Source organism: Macaca thibetana, chromosome 8 (genome assembly GCF_024542745.1).
Source record: "Macaca thibetana thibetana isolate TM-01 chromosome 8, ASM2454274v1, whole genome shotgun sequence".
In the NCBI taxonomy this organism is placed as follows: Eukaryota; Metazoa; Chordata; class Mammalia; order Primates; family Cercopithecidae; genus Macaca; species Macaca thibetana.
In genome coordinates this window covers 21388929-21405735 of record NC_065585.1, presented here as the reverse complement: position 1 = coordinate 21405735, position 16807 = coordinate 21388929, and the positions used below count along the sequence as shown (strand labels likewise).

Here is a 16807-nt window from a genome sequence, read left to right as displayed (position 1 = left end):
GTAGGAAAAATCTAGGCCATGAGGATGGGAAATGAATGGAGGGAACCTAGCTGGAGATGGGGAAGAGAACAAAAGGGAGCCCTGGCAAAAAAAAATGTGAGCTGTTTAATCCTCCCTCTGTGCCAGCACCAGCCCTCAGAGTCCGCTTTGGAAAGACAGAGAGGGGACTTAGAAAGACAGGCCTGAGCAGGGGTCTGATGTGACAACTGTGTTCCAAACCTTTGGGTCCTTGGATCATTCACTTAACCTCAAAGAGTATTTTCACCTCCACAGCTTGGGGAACATTTAGCTGTTTTGTTCCTATTGGAGAAACAGAATTCTAGGAGGAGCTCACTTGCAAAAATAGCAGGAGTGAGTTACCTGCCTGGTGCTGGCTTGGTTTCAACACTGGGATTCACGTTGTCCTCCTTCATTTCCTCCCAGAGCTTCAGAGCTTTACCTCCATCATGGGTATCCAATTGCTCATTCTATGACATTATTATCTTTTTTATTTTTTAAAAAAACCTTTGAGTGTCAGAAATCTCACTTCAAAACGGATTTCTTTTGCTTGTAAATATCTCTCGAACCTACCCCTTTCTTTCTATTCAGGCCACCCCTGTCCCAGACGATGGCCTCGGCCTCTCAGGCCTGGATCCTGGCAGGTGCCAAGCCCAGAAGGAGCCTTTCTGGCCACAGGAGGCTCAGTCACTGTACTGGGCCTGCCAGGAAGCTGGGGCTCATGTCTGGCTCTCCCTTTTCCCTCACCCCACATTCGATCAGACTAAGGTCTCTCCATTCCACCTCCTTAGTGCCTCTCAGATGCACCCGTTTCTCTCCATCCTCATCTCCACCCCATCGCTCAGCACAACTACGGATACCACCCACATGCAGGTTCCTCTGTTGCTCTCACTTTTTCCAGTTGGCATTCACTGCCCCCAGAACAACCGTTCTGAAGTGTACATTGGCCTGCTCACCCCTCTGCTTCAAACCCTTCAGTATAGGCCTCTCAAATGCAGAATGAGGCTTCAACTCTGCAGTGGGGCCTATGGGGGCCTTTTGGCCACTCAAAGTCTCGTCCTCCTACCTGTCCTCCCCCAGGCTACTTTCCACCCACCTCGTAGATGATTTGCAGCTCCTGGAACAAACAACACTTCCTTTCTCGCCTCTGGGTGTTTGCATGGGCTCTTCCCCCCATCGGGAACACGCCGATCCTCACCTCTGCTCCCACTTCGCCTTCAGGTCTCAGCTCCCTGCACACTCCTGGACAGATGAGGCATCTCGCCCTCTGTGTCTCTCATGCTGCCTGCTCTTCCTGTCTCTGCCAGGACACACTGCAAGTTCCACGGGAGCAGAGTGGTTTGTTCACCACGGTATTCCCGCAGAAGGCCGTCAGTATTTATCAGATGACTTGCTGAATGAACGGATGCTTAAACGTGTGCACACGCGAATGAATGAATGAATGGATGAATGAGGAAGTTTGCATGTCATCACGACAGAACCTTGTCTCTGAAGTGGTGTAAGTTGTATGTGATACTCAGATGGGTCTGCGTAGTGAGGATCAATAGAAATCCTCCGTACTCTGATGCCACGTGCAGCCCACATCTGGATAATCAGGAAAATGAAATTAATATTAAAAATAATAGTGCCGGGTGCGGGGGCTCACGCCTGTAATCCCAGCACTTTGGGAGACCGAGGCGGGTGGATTACGAGGTCAGGAGATCGAGACCATCCTGGCTAACACAGTGAAACCCCGTCTCTACTAAAAATACAAAAAATTAGCCAGGCTTGGTGGCGGGCGCCTGTAGTCCCAGCTACTTGGGAGGCTGAGACGGAAGAATGGTGTGAACCCAGGAGGTGGAACTTGCAGTGAGCCGAGACCGTGCCACTGCACTCCAGCCTGGGCGACAGAGCGAGACTCTGTCTCGGAAAAAAAAAAAATAATAATAATAATAGTGTTTTTTAGCTGTTCTTTCTGGGAAAGGTTTAAAAAAAAAAGAGAGACCAACCCAAATGCCCATCAATGATAGACTGGATAAAGAAAATGTGGCACATATACACCATGAAACACTATGCAGCCATAAAAAAGAATGAGTTCATGTCCTTTGCAGAGACATAGATGAAGCTGGAAACCATCATTCTCAGAAAACTAACACAGGAACAGAAAACCAAACACCGCATGTTCTCACTCATAAGTGGGAGTTGAACAATGAGAACACATGGACACCAGGAGGGGAACATCATACACCAGGGCCTGTCAGGGGGTCGGGGTCTAGGGGAGGGAGAGCATTAGGAGAAATACCTAATATAGATGACGGGTTGATGGGTGCAGCAAACCACTATGGCACATGTATACCTACATAACAAACCTAAACGTTCTGCACAGGTATCCCAGAACTTAAAGTATAATAATAATAAAAAAACTAATAAAAGTCTATGAAATTTTAAAGTTAAAAAAAAAAAAAAGGCGAGAAACCAGATTGCAAAACAGTCCTGAGATGGCCCAGCAACAACCTGGAGGTCGGGGAAGGCCATGAAAACAACACTGGATTTCCCCCAAGTCCTTTGAGTCCAGTCTCAGGCTGATCCGGGGGGTGTTTCTACTACCCAGTCACTGAGCAATGACCTCACTTTACATTTCACAATATGTGTATCATATAAGCAGTGCTGCTGAATGATTTCCTGTAAATACTTACAATGGTTTGAGGCACCAGGGCTAGTCCCCAGTGGTTCTGGGAAAGGCTTTTTTAAAAATGAGAAAAGAAGGAGCCACACACTGGACACTGTAATTTCACAGCAGAGGTCAAAGCCGGGGCAATAATCAGCCTCAGGAAGTGCCTCCGGGCCTCCTTGGTTTTGCTTTTCCCAGAATTTTCTGGGAAGATACCGAGTCACATTTCAGCAGGAAGGGGGCTCCAGACAGGGTGGGAAGGCCCCGGGCCCGTGTGGCAGAACAGTGATCAGGGCTGTGGTGGAGGCTCAGCTTTCCCTTGGGCTCCAGTGCCAGCCCAGCCTGCCTCGCTGGGCCCAGGAGGCTGCAGCCCCCACTCTGGTGCTGGAGGGTCACCCTCTTCTGCTAGCTCTACTGGGCCGCGCGGTCCCTCATTTCTCTTTTGGAAATGGGAGTGCAGGGAAGACAGACGAAGTAATGAATGGGCACAGTCCTGCCTGCCTGAGCAAGTCACTGCTTCCCACTTGTCCACTGTCTCAGTGTAAAGAGGGGAGGCTGCTGATTCAATGACCACAAACTTGGTGGCTTAAAACAACAGCAGCCTATTCCCGCACAGCTCTGGAGGGGGGAAGTCTGAAATTCTGGCACCGGCAGGCCCACAGTCCCTCCAGGAGCCCTGGGGCAGGGTCTGATTTTGCCCCTCCTGGCTTCTGCCGGGAACCCTTAGCATTCTCGGGTTTGTGGCCGTATCTCTCTAGTCTCTGTCTCCATCTGCCCATGGCCTTCTCTGTGTCTCCTCCTCTGTCTCTCCTAAGGACACTTGTCATTAGATTTAGAGCTCACCCAGGTAATTCAGGATAATCTCATCTCAGGATCCTTAACTTAATTCTATCTGCAAAGACCCTTTTTCCAAACAGTCATGTTTACAGGTTCTGGGGGCATATATTTTTGGGGAGCCCCCATTCAACCCAGTTCACCCTCGGTGATGGAGAACAAGGACGTGACTACTCAACGCTCATACTGATCTTACTGGCTTTGTGCAGATTTTGGATCCCAGCATATTGTTCCAAAGGAGGCTATCCACATACAATGAGGGCCAATGAGGTGCTGGGCCCTGCAATGCCTCCTTTATCCGTCTCCATGTGAGGAGACATTGTTAGCCTCATTTTGTAGATGAGAACACAGGTTGCACATTCACTCTCCCTCCCTCCCTCTCTTCCTCTCTCTTCTTTCTTCTTTCTCTCTCTTCCTCCTTCTCTTCTTTCTCTCCTTCACTCTCTCCCTCCCTCTCTCTTCTCTCTCTCCTCTCTCCCTATCTTCTTTCTTTTTCTCCCTCCTTCTTTCTCTTCCTCCCCCCATTCTCTAGCTCTGATTTATTCAAGAATTCTTAACTTATTTATGCCTGAGGTTGCAGTTTTTTGAATTTTTGCAATCAGACCTCGGCAATGACCTTGAGCAGTAGGATATAAATAACTCCCATATGCTTAGTGTTCCAATAATGGAACACTAGACATAATATGTAGGGTTTTAATAAGTAGCCATCGCTTGTACTACTTTCCTACCAGATCTTCCCAATCCCAACTCCTGCAGACTTCTCAACATTTCTTGGGCAAGGCAACTATTCTATGGCTAGATAAGTTTCATATATGTATGTGTGTGTGTATATACATATATATATGTGTATATGTGTGTGTGTGTGTGTGTGTATATATATTTGAGATTGTGTCTCACCTTGTCACCCAGGCTAGAGTACAGTGGTGCCATCTCAGCTCATTGCAATCTCCCCCTCCCAGGTTCAAGCGATTCTCCTGCTTCAGCCTCCCAAGTAGCTGGGACTACAGGTGTGCACCACCATACTTTGCCAATTTTTATATTTTTAGTAGAGACAGGGTTTCACCATGTTGGCCAGGCTGGTCTCAAACTCCTGATCTCAGGTGATTCGCCTGCCTTGGCCTCCCAAAGTACTGAGATTACAGGTGTGTAATTACAGGTGTGAGCCACTGCGCCCAGCCAAGTTTCTTATATTAAAGCAAAATACGTCTCCTTGGAACTTCTACCATAGATCCAAGTTTTATTCCTCTGGAGCCATACAATAAATTTGTGGCCGTATTTATTCTACTATGACACCCATTCTAGGAAAGAAAATCTCTACTAATCTACTTCTACGTAAAAAACCTATCACTTGTTTTTGTAAAACATTATGCCAAGTAAAAGAAGCCACATAATGGATGATTCTATTTAAGTGAAATGTCTAGAATAGGCAAATCAGTGGAGACAGGAAACCGATTAGTGATTGCCCGGAGCTGAAGAGAGGGAGGGGCTGCTAATAGGTGTGAGGTTTCTTTCTCAGGGATGAAATGTTCTGGAATTAGTGGGGATGGTCACAAAATCCTGTGGATATACTAAAACTCTGAATTGCATGCTGCAAAAGGGTGCATTTTATGGTATTCAAATTATATCTCAATAAGCAAAAAATTAATTTAATAAAACATTCTGTGGACTGAGATGGTTCCTACCTGTTGTAATGACACTGAGCCATGTCTTCTCAGTCTGTCCCCACCCCCTCCAGGACCGCAGCCATGTAGCTGAGGTGCCCTAGCTGGGATGTCTCTAAATTGGTGACATTTGGAGTGAGTGACAAGAACAGGTTCAATCCCCGTGTTCCCCACTTAATGGCTTGGTGACTTTGTCTGTCTTACTTAAAATGTCAGGTCCTCAGTTTCCTCAGCTGGAGAATGGATTTTTGTAAGAATTTGATGAGATTTTGTATATAAAGTGATTAGCCCAATGCCTGAAAGTTTAACAGTTTCTCAATAAATGCAAAAAAGAAAATCTGGGAAATTAATTCACTTTGCCCCTTGACCCCTCTGTCCCCTTCAATGATTTCACTTGCTTGTTGTTCTGGAACTCCTGATCAGCAAACCTGGGGTCAATCAATGTCTCCAGTCCTACCTTCAAGGATACAGGGAAAAATCACACAACCGTGTGGGCTGGAGCCATGAGAAACCATGATCTCCCTACTCAGTGCCCTCAGTGCATATCAGCAGTCTTCTCTTGGTTGTCTCCCACTTTTCTACTACTCAAGGGCTATTCCAAGCCACCACTCAAGCGCCATATTCCATTGTCAAACCCTTCTCTTCAGCAGACAAACTCACCTCCCACTCACTGAGCAATGTCAGGTTACCAGGCATGGGTGCCTTCAATTTCTGCCCTGACAACACCTATGAAGGCATCTACTCCAGCTGTCAGTCTCAGCGCCTTCCCTTCTTGTCCTGTTTAAGGGAAATCCTTCCATCTGTGCTTTGGATCTCACCCTCTTCCAGGCTTCTGGGACTAGACCTTGTGTCATGAGTGGCTTTCTTGGATCTCAGGGCCTCTCTTCATGGCCCTAGACCTAGATGCTCTCTCCCTCATCCCACCCTGGTCCCTGGTCTACCTTAGTTTTGACTTCTTGTGGAGTCCCCAACTCTGACCCTTAGGATGTAAACAGCTTCTCCATTTTCAACCCTTGATGGTTGATCTTGACCAGTTACTTGATCTAGTTCTTTTTTCTTTTTCTTTTCTTTCTTTTTTTTTTTTTTGAGGTGGAGTCTCTCTCTGTCTCCCAGGCTGGAGTGCAGTGGCGCAATCTCGGCTCACTGCAACCTCCGACTCCCTGGTTCAAGTGATTCTCCTGCCTCAGCCTCCCGAGTAGCTGGGGATTACCGGCACCTGCCACCACCCCTAGCTAATTTTGTATTTTTAGTAGAGATGGGGTTTCACCATGTTGGTCAGGATGGTCTTGATCTCCTGACCTCATGATCTGCCCACCTCGGCCTCCCAAAGTACTGGGATTACAGGTGTGAGCCACCGATCTACTTTTACTTGTTGCTTCCAGGTCCCTTATCCAGCTCTCATCAGACTCAATTCCCCACCATCTCCTAGGGAAAGGATCAGAGGGGTTTAGATCATACCAGGTGATATGGTTTGGCTGTGTCCTCACCCAAATCTCATCTTGAATCATAGCTCCTATAATTCCCACATGTTGTGAGAGGGACCTGGTGGGAGATAATTGAATCATGGGGGCGGTTTCCCTCATGCTGTTCTCACAGTAGTAAGTCTCACGAGATCAGATGGTTCTATGAGGGGAAACTCCTTTCACTTGGGTCTAATCCTCTCTTTCCTGCTGCCATGTAAGAAGTCCCTCGCTCTTCCTTCGTTTTCTGCCATGCTTGTGAGGCCTTTTCAGCCATGTGGAACTGGGAGTCCGTTAAACTCTTTTTCTTTATAAATTACCCCGTCTCAGGTAAGTCTTTATTAGCAGCATGAGAACAGACTAATACACCAGGATTGCATGAACTGCGCTTCTCATGAAGTTTCTCTCACCTCAAGGTCAAATTAAATGTCACAATATCCAACTCCTAGCTGTTATATAGAATCCTGAAAAGTCATAGGATCCTACTATAATTTTGTGAACTTTAATAAAGAGGTCAGTGGAAGTGATTGACTTGCGTTAGCTTGGAATACACAAGATAGTGAGATGTCAGCTTCCTAACATCATGGGAAAGTTGGACATGAGACCAAGTTTAATCAACTTCAGAAGTAAATTAGCAACAAAATGTCTCTCATACCCATTCCTTTGCAGGCTTTGTTCAGCTTTTTGGCATCTCGATCCACATCAAAACCCTGAGGACTGCTCGCTTTAGCCTGGAGAAAATAATTGAAAAGGTGAGATGACAATATAGACATTCCTTAATGATCTCTGGCTAAAATCAGTAGCAAACTGGAGGACCAAACAGTCATCCTAACCAGGGACCAGCTGTCACTTCACACACTGGTACATGCGGACATCGGCTGGGGAGACTCTGGCCCCAGAGAGGTGGCTGGTACTCCTTGGGGCCAGCTGGCCTTGGATGACCAGGAGAATGGGCCCCTCTGTCCTCAAGGACAATCATCCTGGCCAGCTCTGCAATGAGCGATTTTCATATCAACCCCACCTTTGTGTGTCTGCCTCTGAAACAAAGAATAATACTCTGGGCCAGTGTACTGGAGTGCTGGTCCTCCCCCTTTGCCAGGAGACACAGTTATGTCTAAGGAATAGGTCAGAAGCTGAGGGTTCTAGGACCTTATTACAGGTTCATTTGGTGACTTGGATCTTTGCCATCCATACAATGAGAGACACATATTTGGCTTGTTGGAGACACTATAGGAACCAGTAAAAGCACAGTTCTGGTTTTAGTGCTCCTTGGAAAGGTAAAGTCCTGTTTATATATTGTACTGAGCTGTTTCCCATACTTCAGTCATTGGCACAATACATGCAGTATTGCGTCCACAGTTACCTATGTCTAATTAATAAGCAAATTACTATTTGCTTATAATTATTATTTGCTTATTTTCCTTTCAATTGACATTTGTTTTTACTTAAAGTTATCTCAAAAAGGAAATCTTTGTTAGCACAAAAATGGAAACCCAGTATTGCTTGCATAAATGGAAGTTAACCACAAATATAAACACATAACTTTTAAAAACTGCAATTAACCTGTGAGGTTCATTGTAGTCATGCAGCTGGTAGCTAGGAACACACTGAGCTTCCTGTCTTTACCTTTTCTCACAGAGCTTCTCCTAAGTGATATGTGTCTATATATTTTCTTTTCTTTTCTTTCTTTTTTTTTGAGACAGAGTCTCACTGTGTCGCCCAGCCTGGAGTGAAGTGGTACGATCTCAGCTCACTGCAACCTTCACCTCCTGGGTTCAAGTGATTCTCATGCCTCAGCCTCCCCAGTAGCTGGGATTATAGGTGCACGCCACCACACCTGGCTAATTTTTTGTATTTTTAGTAGAGACGGGGTTTTGCCATGTTTCCCAGGCTGGTCTCGAACTCCTGAGCTCAGGCAATCTGCCTGCCTTGGCCTCCCAAAGTGCTGGGATTACAGGCGTGAGCCACCACGGCTGGCATGTCCATATATTTTCCATCCTTCAGTGAAGGCTGGTTTAAGTGCTACTGGCAGTACCACCACGGTTCAGTTCTCCCCGCTTTCATTTCCTTTGGCACCCAGTGGAAGTGAACAGTAAACCACATGCAGCTCACTGGGTATGTTGCCTGTCTCTGCATGGCATCCTTATTTTCCTTATTTCCCCTTCCCCCATTGTGTGGCCTCATTGGGGTTGTTGGTCATGAGGCTTGAGCCCCTTTGTCCTGCCCTTGGTCACCAATGTGGGCACATGCCCTGTGACTCTGGCAATCAGGATTGGTTCAGGAGTGAAGATGTAATCCAAGCAGGATTAGAGTCAATTGGAGTCTTTCCCTTGGTTGCTACATAGATACTGAGAGAGATACACGTCTGCCTCCTACTGGGTCTGGTAGAGTGAAAGTGCGTGAGTCTAGGGCTCTTAGTGGCCATTTTGTCCACTACATAAAGGGAGAGAGAGAAAGAAACACATTGTACAAATCCTCAGACACAGCAGCGCCTGTGTCCTTGGGTTTCCCAGTTTCACTAACTAGCAAACTTCCTTGGTCTAAGTTAATATGAGTTGGGTTTCCATCCTTGAGACCCAAAGTGTCCTGGCTAATATCTGTGGACTGAAGGTGAGCTGGCTTGAGGGTTTGGTTAATGGAGAATAACAGACTCCTAGAGCTGAAAGGATCGTCAGGGCCACCTATCACCTCCCTGCCATTTGGAACGTGAAGGCATGCCCCATCTTGCAGCATCTGTTCCTGAAACAAGCCAGGAAGAGGACTGATACTGTTGTACACCTGCTATGTGCCAGGCAGTTTATAGACCTTTCTTTATTATGCATAGGGAAGAGTGGGCATTACTGCTCTGCCTTCCAGGTAAGGAAACCTGGGTTCAGGCAGGTTAGATCATTTGTTTAAGGTCTGGCAGGATGCAGGACTGAACCCAGCTCAATTTGCCTCCTAAAGCCTGTGCTCTGTGCAGCGCACAATACTGCCTCACATTCTATGACTAGAGCTTCCATGATCCGACAGAGGGGTTGGATGACGCTGGAGTTGCAGAATGATACCTCCTGTTTTCCTTATTCAAATATTTTGTGAGATATAAGAAAGCTATTTGGTGCTTTTGAAGGCTTGTTGGCAGGACCAGTTCCATAATTTGCTGGGCTTAGTACAAAATGAAAGTGCAGGGTTCCTTGCTCAAAAATTACCAAGAATTTCAATATGGTAACATCAGAGTATTAAGCCAAGCACAGGGCCCTTCTGAGCATGGGGCCCTATGCAGTTGCAGAGGCCGTACACTTATAAGGGCCACCCTACTTTTGATCAAGTTCTGAAGGAGCTGGTCCTCTGAGTGTGGAAGAAGCAACTTCAAAATAGTAATGGCTTCTTTGCTTTTCATCCAAAGTATTATGGAGTGCCCAGGAAGTGAGGTAGAATTGAATCAGGGCAACAGAAATCTCTTATCACTCGGCTAATTCATAAGCTGTTCTCTATGTCCTGTTAGCCTCATCAGTGCAGAGAATTTTGTGGGACACATGATCTGTCCCACTTCACAACTAATGCGCTGAAACAGAGACGCAGCGCTCTGCAAATGGCTGTGCGTGTTATGCCCTGCCTGAGGCCCTGGCTGAGGGGCTGGGGCAGGACTGAGTTGGGGGCATATTGCCAAGCCTGGTGCTGGCAGGACTGCTTCCCCTCAACGGTCACCTTTTTCTCATTTGCACAAAGAACCTGTGAGGGCTTGCAGAGACCGTGTGGAGACTTGTCTAAGATCACCTGGCCAGGCAGTGGTTGAGTGGGAGCCAAGGCTAGAACCAGATTTTCTGATTCTGGCAGATCTAAATGACATGCCTGCCCCTGATCCCCTTTCTGTTTTAGGGAGGCCGTTCCATGATACAAATATCATAGAGTTGTAGGAGCTGAGGGGTAAGACAAACGAATGTTCTCAACATGCCCAAGACCAAAAAACCCAAATAACTGATATCTGGGAGGTGCAGCAGGAGAATGTTGAGTCATGTGTTATGACTGACGATAACACTGGGACTTAATTTTTCCTTTTTTCCTTTTTTTTTTTAAATTTTTTGAGACAGGGTCTCACTCTGTTGCCCAAGCTGGAGTGTAGTGTTGCAATTTCTGTTCCCTGCAGCTTCTGCCTCCCAGGTTCAAGTGATTCTCCTGCCTCAGCCACCCAAGCAGCTGGGATTACAGGCATGTGCCATCACACCTGGCTAATTTTTGTATTTTTGGTAGAGATGGGGTTTCACCATGTTGCCCAGGCTGGTCTCAAACTCCTGAGCTCAAGCAATCCACCCACCTCGGCCTCCCAATGTGCTAGGATTACAGGCATGAGCCACTGCAACCGGCCTTCTTTTTTTTTCTTAACAAATAATGTGGGGTAGGACTCTCTGTCAGAGGCACCACCATCAGCAGGGCAGGTTGAGGTCCCAGTGCCCTGAATCCCTGCAGGAACCACTGTTAGCCATGTTGGTTATCTTTCCTAATCTGCTTGAGAAGATAATCCAGGCTTGTTCCTTGTAACAGCAGGATATTTGATGTCGAAGTGAAAGAATCATGTGATGTGATTTTAAAAGAAAGAGAGAGAAAAAGCAAACAGTCTGTTTGGCGTTGTCCCCTCATTGTGGTGGGGGCTGCCTCCACAATGGCTGTATTCATCAGCGATGCTCAGTGCTGAAGGAACGGGTGTCCTATGGCTTGTTCCCAGGAGCCGGGTACCGAGCTTCTTCTCGGGAATGTATATGGAATGGACATTCCACGTCCATTGTTCATTGTTAATGGGATAGACAGCTGATGACGGGGCCTCAGGCCTGTTTGCCTATCCGGAGATTTAGTTTTTGAAACCCGAAGCAACTAAGCAGAACTTCTGCATACAGTGAGAATGCAAGTCAGATCCAGAATGGGCTGCAGGGGACTCCAGGATGGGGTCAGACCTGCTTATGAGGCTTTAGGAGACCACACGGATATTCCACTCGTTTTCAACGATGAGACATTGTAGAGCCAGGGCAACATTCCTTATTTTGTTTTCTTTCAATTTGTTCATATTTTGACAGTGCTTGCACTGACACTCAGGAGACAGATAAAAACAGCAAAAGATACTAAACGTCAATAAAAATGATTTTAGAGGTCTGGGCTTTGAGCCCACAGGAAGCCTGGTTTGAATGCAGAGCTGCCTCTTAGCAGCTGTGTGAACTTGGGCCATTAACCTCTAAGCCACCATCTCCTCATCTGTAAAATGGGAGCAGTCTCTGCGCTGCAAGGCTTGAGGCTTACGTGAAATAACTTTTCAAATGCCAGAAAACAGGGAGCTAGAGAAATGTTAGCCCTTTCCCTGCCTCTTTGGGTCATTTCTTGGCTTTCTGCCTTGTGATATTTATAAGATCTCATAAAAGTGATATTCATGCAGATTTCAATTCTACATATTTAGATTGAACAGGTTTGGAAGGTATGTATGTGAAGATATATACACACACGTACCATATGTAGATATATAGTTTTCTAATTCATATATGTTGATCTCAGATGGATAGATATCTCCCAAACTTGTCAAATATTTATCTTATAATGCCCCAGCAACATCATATTTATAATAGGTGGCCATTGAAAATATAATAATAGTAAAGTTGAAGAATGTGGCTTTGTTGTCAAGTAAATTTGAGACCCAGCACAACTGCTTATTAGCTGTGTGACTTTGGGCAAGTTATAGAACCTCTCTGTGCCGTACTTTCTTCATGGTTGTAAGGGACATGGCTGCACTCTAGTTGGCAGTAGGCCGAGGCGACTTTCCGACGCTGTGTGTCTCCGCGGGTTTGGAGTGCAGATGCACAACTCTGCACTTATGTAATCACACCACGTGAGGCGCGTTAAGTAACCACTCACATGCGCTCGTGCTTGGCTCGGAGCCATTATTGTCGGTACAAGGTACAATTACGCTGCTAACGCTGTACCTATGGCTTGGGGCTCACGCCCAGGCCCACACCCAGGCTCGCTTGCACCCAGTGAAAGAAGCCATGTTGAAACTCCCTGCGATTCCTCCAGTGTTTTTCCAGCTACGTGCCACACCACTGACTTTTTTCGGATCTCAATTAGAACCTAACAATGGTAAATGGGGATAATAATAGTGCCTACCACGTAAGGTTCCTGGAGGAATTAAAGTTATTCATGCCAAGCATCTAAAACAAGCCTGGCTGACAGCATGGTCTTAGTAAATGCAAACAATTGATATTTGTTGAAGACCAATCAGCAATAAACTTTCCAGAATATTTCAAACCCCTTTCCTGCTTGAGGAGTTTTCCCCTTGTAAATGGCACTCTAAAGATCAATTTCTCATTGGTCACCTGCAGCTTGGATCTGAAGTTCCAGACATATATTTTACACCAGGCAGTCATGCTGTGGAGTCCAGGTGGCCTGGCATGATGTCCCAGCATCACACCTTGCTAGCTGTCTCATTTGACGAGTGTGATAATTCACACCTCATTGGGTGTGAGACTCTCCGTGGGATACCACTCTGGTGAGGTGCTGGCCATCATGCCTGGACCTCAGGTCCAAAATGGAAGCAAGTGCTGTCAGCTCTATGAAAGGCACTGCCTGGTGCGTGAGTAAGGCAGCCCTGGTGCTGGGCGGACTTCCTCTTTGGTTTTTTCTTCCTTCTAGTAGGTCTACATGTCCTTCTCTGTGTATCTACGTTCCTGTGTTCCCTCCTCTAAAACAAGGACATGAATGATCCATTTTTCTCAAAGGAGGAAGCATAGAAAATAAACTGAGATGCTCTGATCCTAGGAAGCGGTGTCACCTTGGCAGAAAGAATGCAGAAAACACCCACGCTGAGAAATGACTCAGGGATGTTCCTGCTGCAACAGACCAGATTGCCCAGGAGGGAGGTCAGCTCTGCTGAATCAAGATTCTGGTACCCCCAGCCAGAAGAACCAGAATGGAAAAACAGACGCCTCATCAAATGCCTTCTGTCCCAGTCCAATTCAAGGAAGTCTTAACTCTTATAATAGAAATGGAACATTCTAGGAACATCTTCCAGGTTGCAGCAAACGCTGGGGATGGAATGTGTGAAGGAGTTTGCTGAGGGATATGATTTGCAAATTGGTTGCTCTGTGTATTATATAGTAACCAGCATCTTCCAGAACACAGCCAGAAATACACTCATTTAAGTACATTCATACTTGTCAGTCCTTGTGTCCTGATTTTCTACTTCAATAGCTTCAAGGCTGGACAGTAGGAATAGATTGTCTCATGAGAGGCATGTGAACTAATTAAGAAGAAATATGTTGCAGGCAAATTAGACTCTGAATTATTTTTCTCTCTCTTTTTCTTCTTCTTTCTTCTCCTCTTCTTTCCTCCCTTACCGTCCTTGAACAAACAAGTATTAAAATCTATTGTATGCTAAGCACTACCCCAGTTGAGGTGGACTCCATGATCTATGAAGCATAGTCCCTGTTCCAGGGAAATAAACGTGTAAATGACACATGACAATTGCATTATAATACAGTAAGCACTTCTGGGTGCAAATAGCTGAGAGGAGAAAGGAATTTTTATGGAGGAGTTGACATTAGTGCTGGTTCTCAAAGGGCAGTAGGGCAAGCAATTAAATAAAGACAGAGATGGAGGTGGAAGGAAGACATGCCAGGGAGAGACGACAGCCTGATGCTTTGGGAGTCTGTGTACTTGTGTGCTTACTATGACCTATCAATATGCTAACATGATTGCATCTAATCATGACATAATAGTCCACATAGTGTGGACTTGGGAGTCAGACCTACTCTGTTCAATTGCTCTTTTGCCCTTTGCTGGTTGTACCACCTTGGGTAAGCTGATTCACGTCTCTGAGCCTTAGTTGTCTCATCTTTAAAGTGGAGATGCGCCTGCCCATGGGGTGGTATGAGGTGTAGATGCATTCGTGTTTGGGATGTAGTAGCACAGTGCTGGATTACAGTAAGCACTCAGGTGGTGGCACGTAGGAGGTGGGACGCTGGGTGACATAGGATGTAAGGGTCATTTGTAAACTCTGAAAGTACTATCAAAATGCAATGGGAGTGGCGTTTGGACTGTTTAATATTTCCAGTACAGTTCCTCAGAAGCGTTGGCTGGCTGCACTCTGCTCAGTAAATATTTGACAATGGTTACTTGGTATCTGGGCTGTGAGCCAGGAGGGCCCCTGGGAAGAGCCAGGGAGCAGAGGGCAGAGGGCTCGCTGTACACTGATCTACAGAGAGCTGCTGTTTGAGCTGGCATGAAATGAGATTAAATACCAGGGCCAAGATTAGAACGAGGTAGTGGCCTGGGCTTGTTAAGCACGAGCAAAATGGAGGCAGGTGAAGGGGGTGCTGGAGAGAGCGCACCTGACTCTCCTCAGTTTAAGCTGTTACCATTGCCACTGTTGGTTAATGCCACCTTGCACCAATATTGGTGATTCTGATTAAGCTTGCCTTTAATTTTTTTATTAGAATTTTTAAATTTTATTTTAATAAAATAAAAAATTTTATTAGAATTTTTAAATTCTGATTAAACTTGCCTATAGTTTTTTTTTTTTTTCAAAATCCCTGAAAAATATTTTAAACATCTTTACTGAGGTATAATTGCTATAAAATATATTGTATATTTAATTATACAATTTGGTGAATTTGGACATAGGCATACACTCACAACACCATCACCACCATCAAGGTAATAAATATTTCATCAGCTATGAAAATTTCCTTCTGTCCCCTTGTGTGTGTGTGTTAAGAACATTTAACTTGACATCAACCCATTAAACAAATAATACTTTGTATCTAAAAACTTTTGTAGCAAGAGGGACTCACTATGTTGCCCTGTCTGAGTGTTATTTTTATTCCTTTCTTCCATCTTGACCTGATTCCTGTTGAGTGTTGAGTGAGTCTTTTGCATGGTGCTTTGTGTAGTTCCTTTAAAATTGGAAGTTTACTATAGGAAGCTCAACACGTCTGTTTACATAAGCTTGAACTCCTGACCTCAAGCAATTCTCCTGTCTCATGCAATCCTCAGTCTTGGCCTCCATTAAGTGTTAGGATTACAGGCATGAGCCACTGCACTTGACCCTTAACAATTTTTTAAGTGCATAATAAAGTATAGGGTACAATTTGCTGTACCCCAGATCTCTAGAGTGAATTCATCTTGCATAACCAAAACTTTGTACCAGTTGAAGAGTGCTTCGTTTCCCCTCCCTCTGGCCCCCGGTAAGTACAGTTCTATTCTTTACTTCTATGAGTTTGACTATTTTAGGTACCTCATGTAAGTAGAATCATGCAGTATTTATTTTTCTGGCTTATTTCACGTAGCATAATGTTCTCCAGGTTTGTTCAAGTTGTCACAAATGGCAGAATTTCCTTCTTTTTTGAGGCTGAATAATATTTCATTGTAAACTTGCCTTGTATAGATCTTAAGAACACTACAGAGTTAGGGAAACTGAGTCGTTTGGGGAAGGGTCTTCTTTGAGGTCACACAAGTTCTACCTCCTCTCTCACAGACATCTACCTTTGAACCAAGCATGAGGCTATTTTTCCCTCCATATCTTTTCCAAGGCTGTTTTCCCATCTGAAAGATGGTAATAATAGTACCCACCTCGTATGGGTTGTTAGGAGAATATGGATCAAGAGCGTTTGGCAGGATATTCAACACGTGGCGAGTGCTGAGTGTTATTTTTATTCCTTTCTTCCATCTTGACCTGATTCCTGTTGAGTGTTGAGTGAGTCCTTTGCATGGTGCTTTGTGTAGTTCCTTTAAAATTGGAAGTTTACTATAGGAAGCTCAACATGTGTGTTTACATAAGCTTGTCCTAAATTAGAAATCACTTTGTACTCATAGATAAAGAGTAGCAGGGGCTAAAGGTTGAAGAGAGACGTATGGGAGGAAAACTCCAAATTGAGAATGACAGCAAAATATAGAGCACTTAATATGTGCCAGGCGTGGGTCCAGACAGTTTACAAATAACAACGCATTTAATTCTCCCAGCAACCCTACGGGGTAGGTATTATTATCTCCTATTTTGCAGATGAGAAAAACCAAGGCACACAAGTATGATGAGATAGGGATTCAAACCCATGCAGTCTGGATTCAGAAACTCTACTATTGACTTCTCATTAATCGATTTTGGGGGTTATTGTCTAAATAATTATTTTTAAAAAAATTTAATAATAGAAAAGCTGGGCCAGGTAGGGTGGCTCACGCCTGTAATTCCAGCA

The 16807-nt window shown here is 45.2% G+C and overlaps 1 protein-coding gene across 2 annotated transcripts in view; it reads right to left on the bottom strand.

Moving 5' to 3' along the window:
* ANXA13 (annexin A13) overlaps positions 1–16807 on the bottom strand; it is a 58619-nt gene that overhangs the window by 25970 nt on the left and 15842 nt on the right. For both annotated transcript variants that reach the window (XM_050801707.1, XM_050801706.1), the window contains one exon: positions 7258–7333. In XM_050801707.1, the coding sequence (XP_050657664.1) occupies positions 7258–7333 (76 nt within the window). The remainder of the gene's footprint in view (positions 1–7257; positions 7334–16807) is intronic.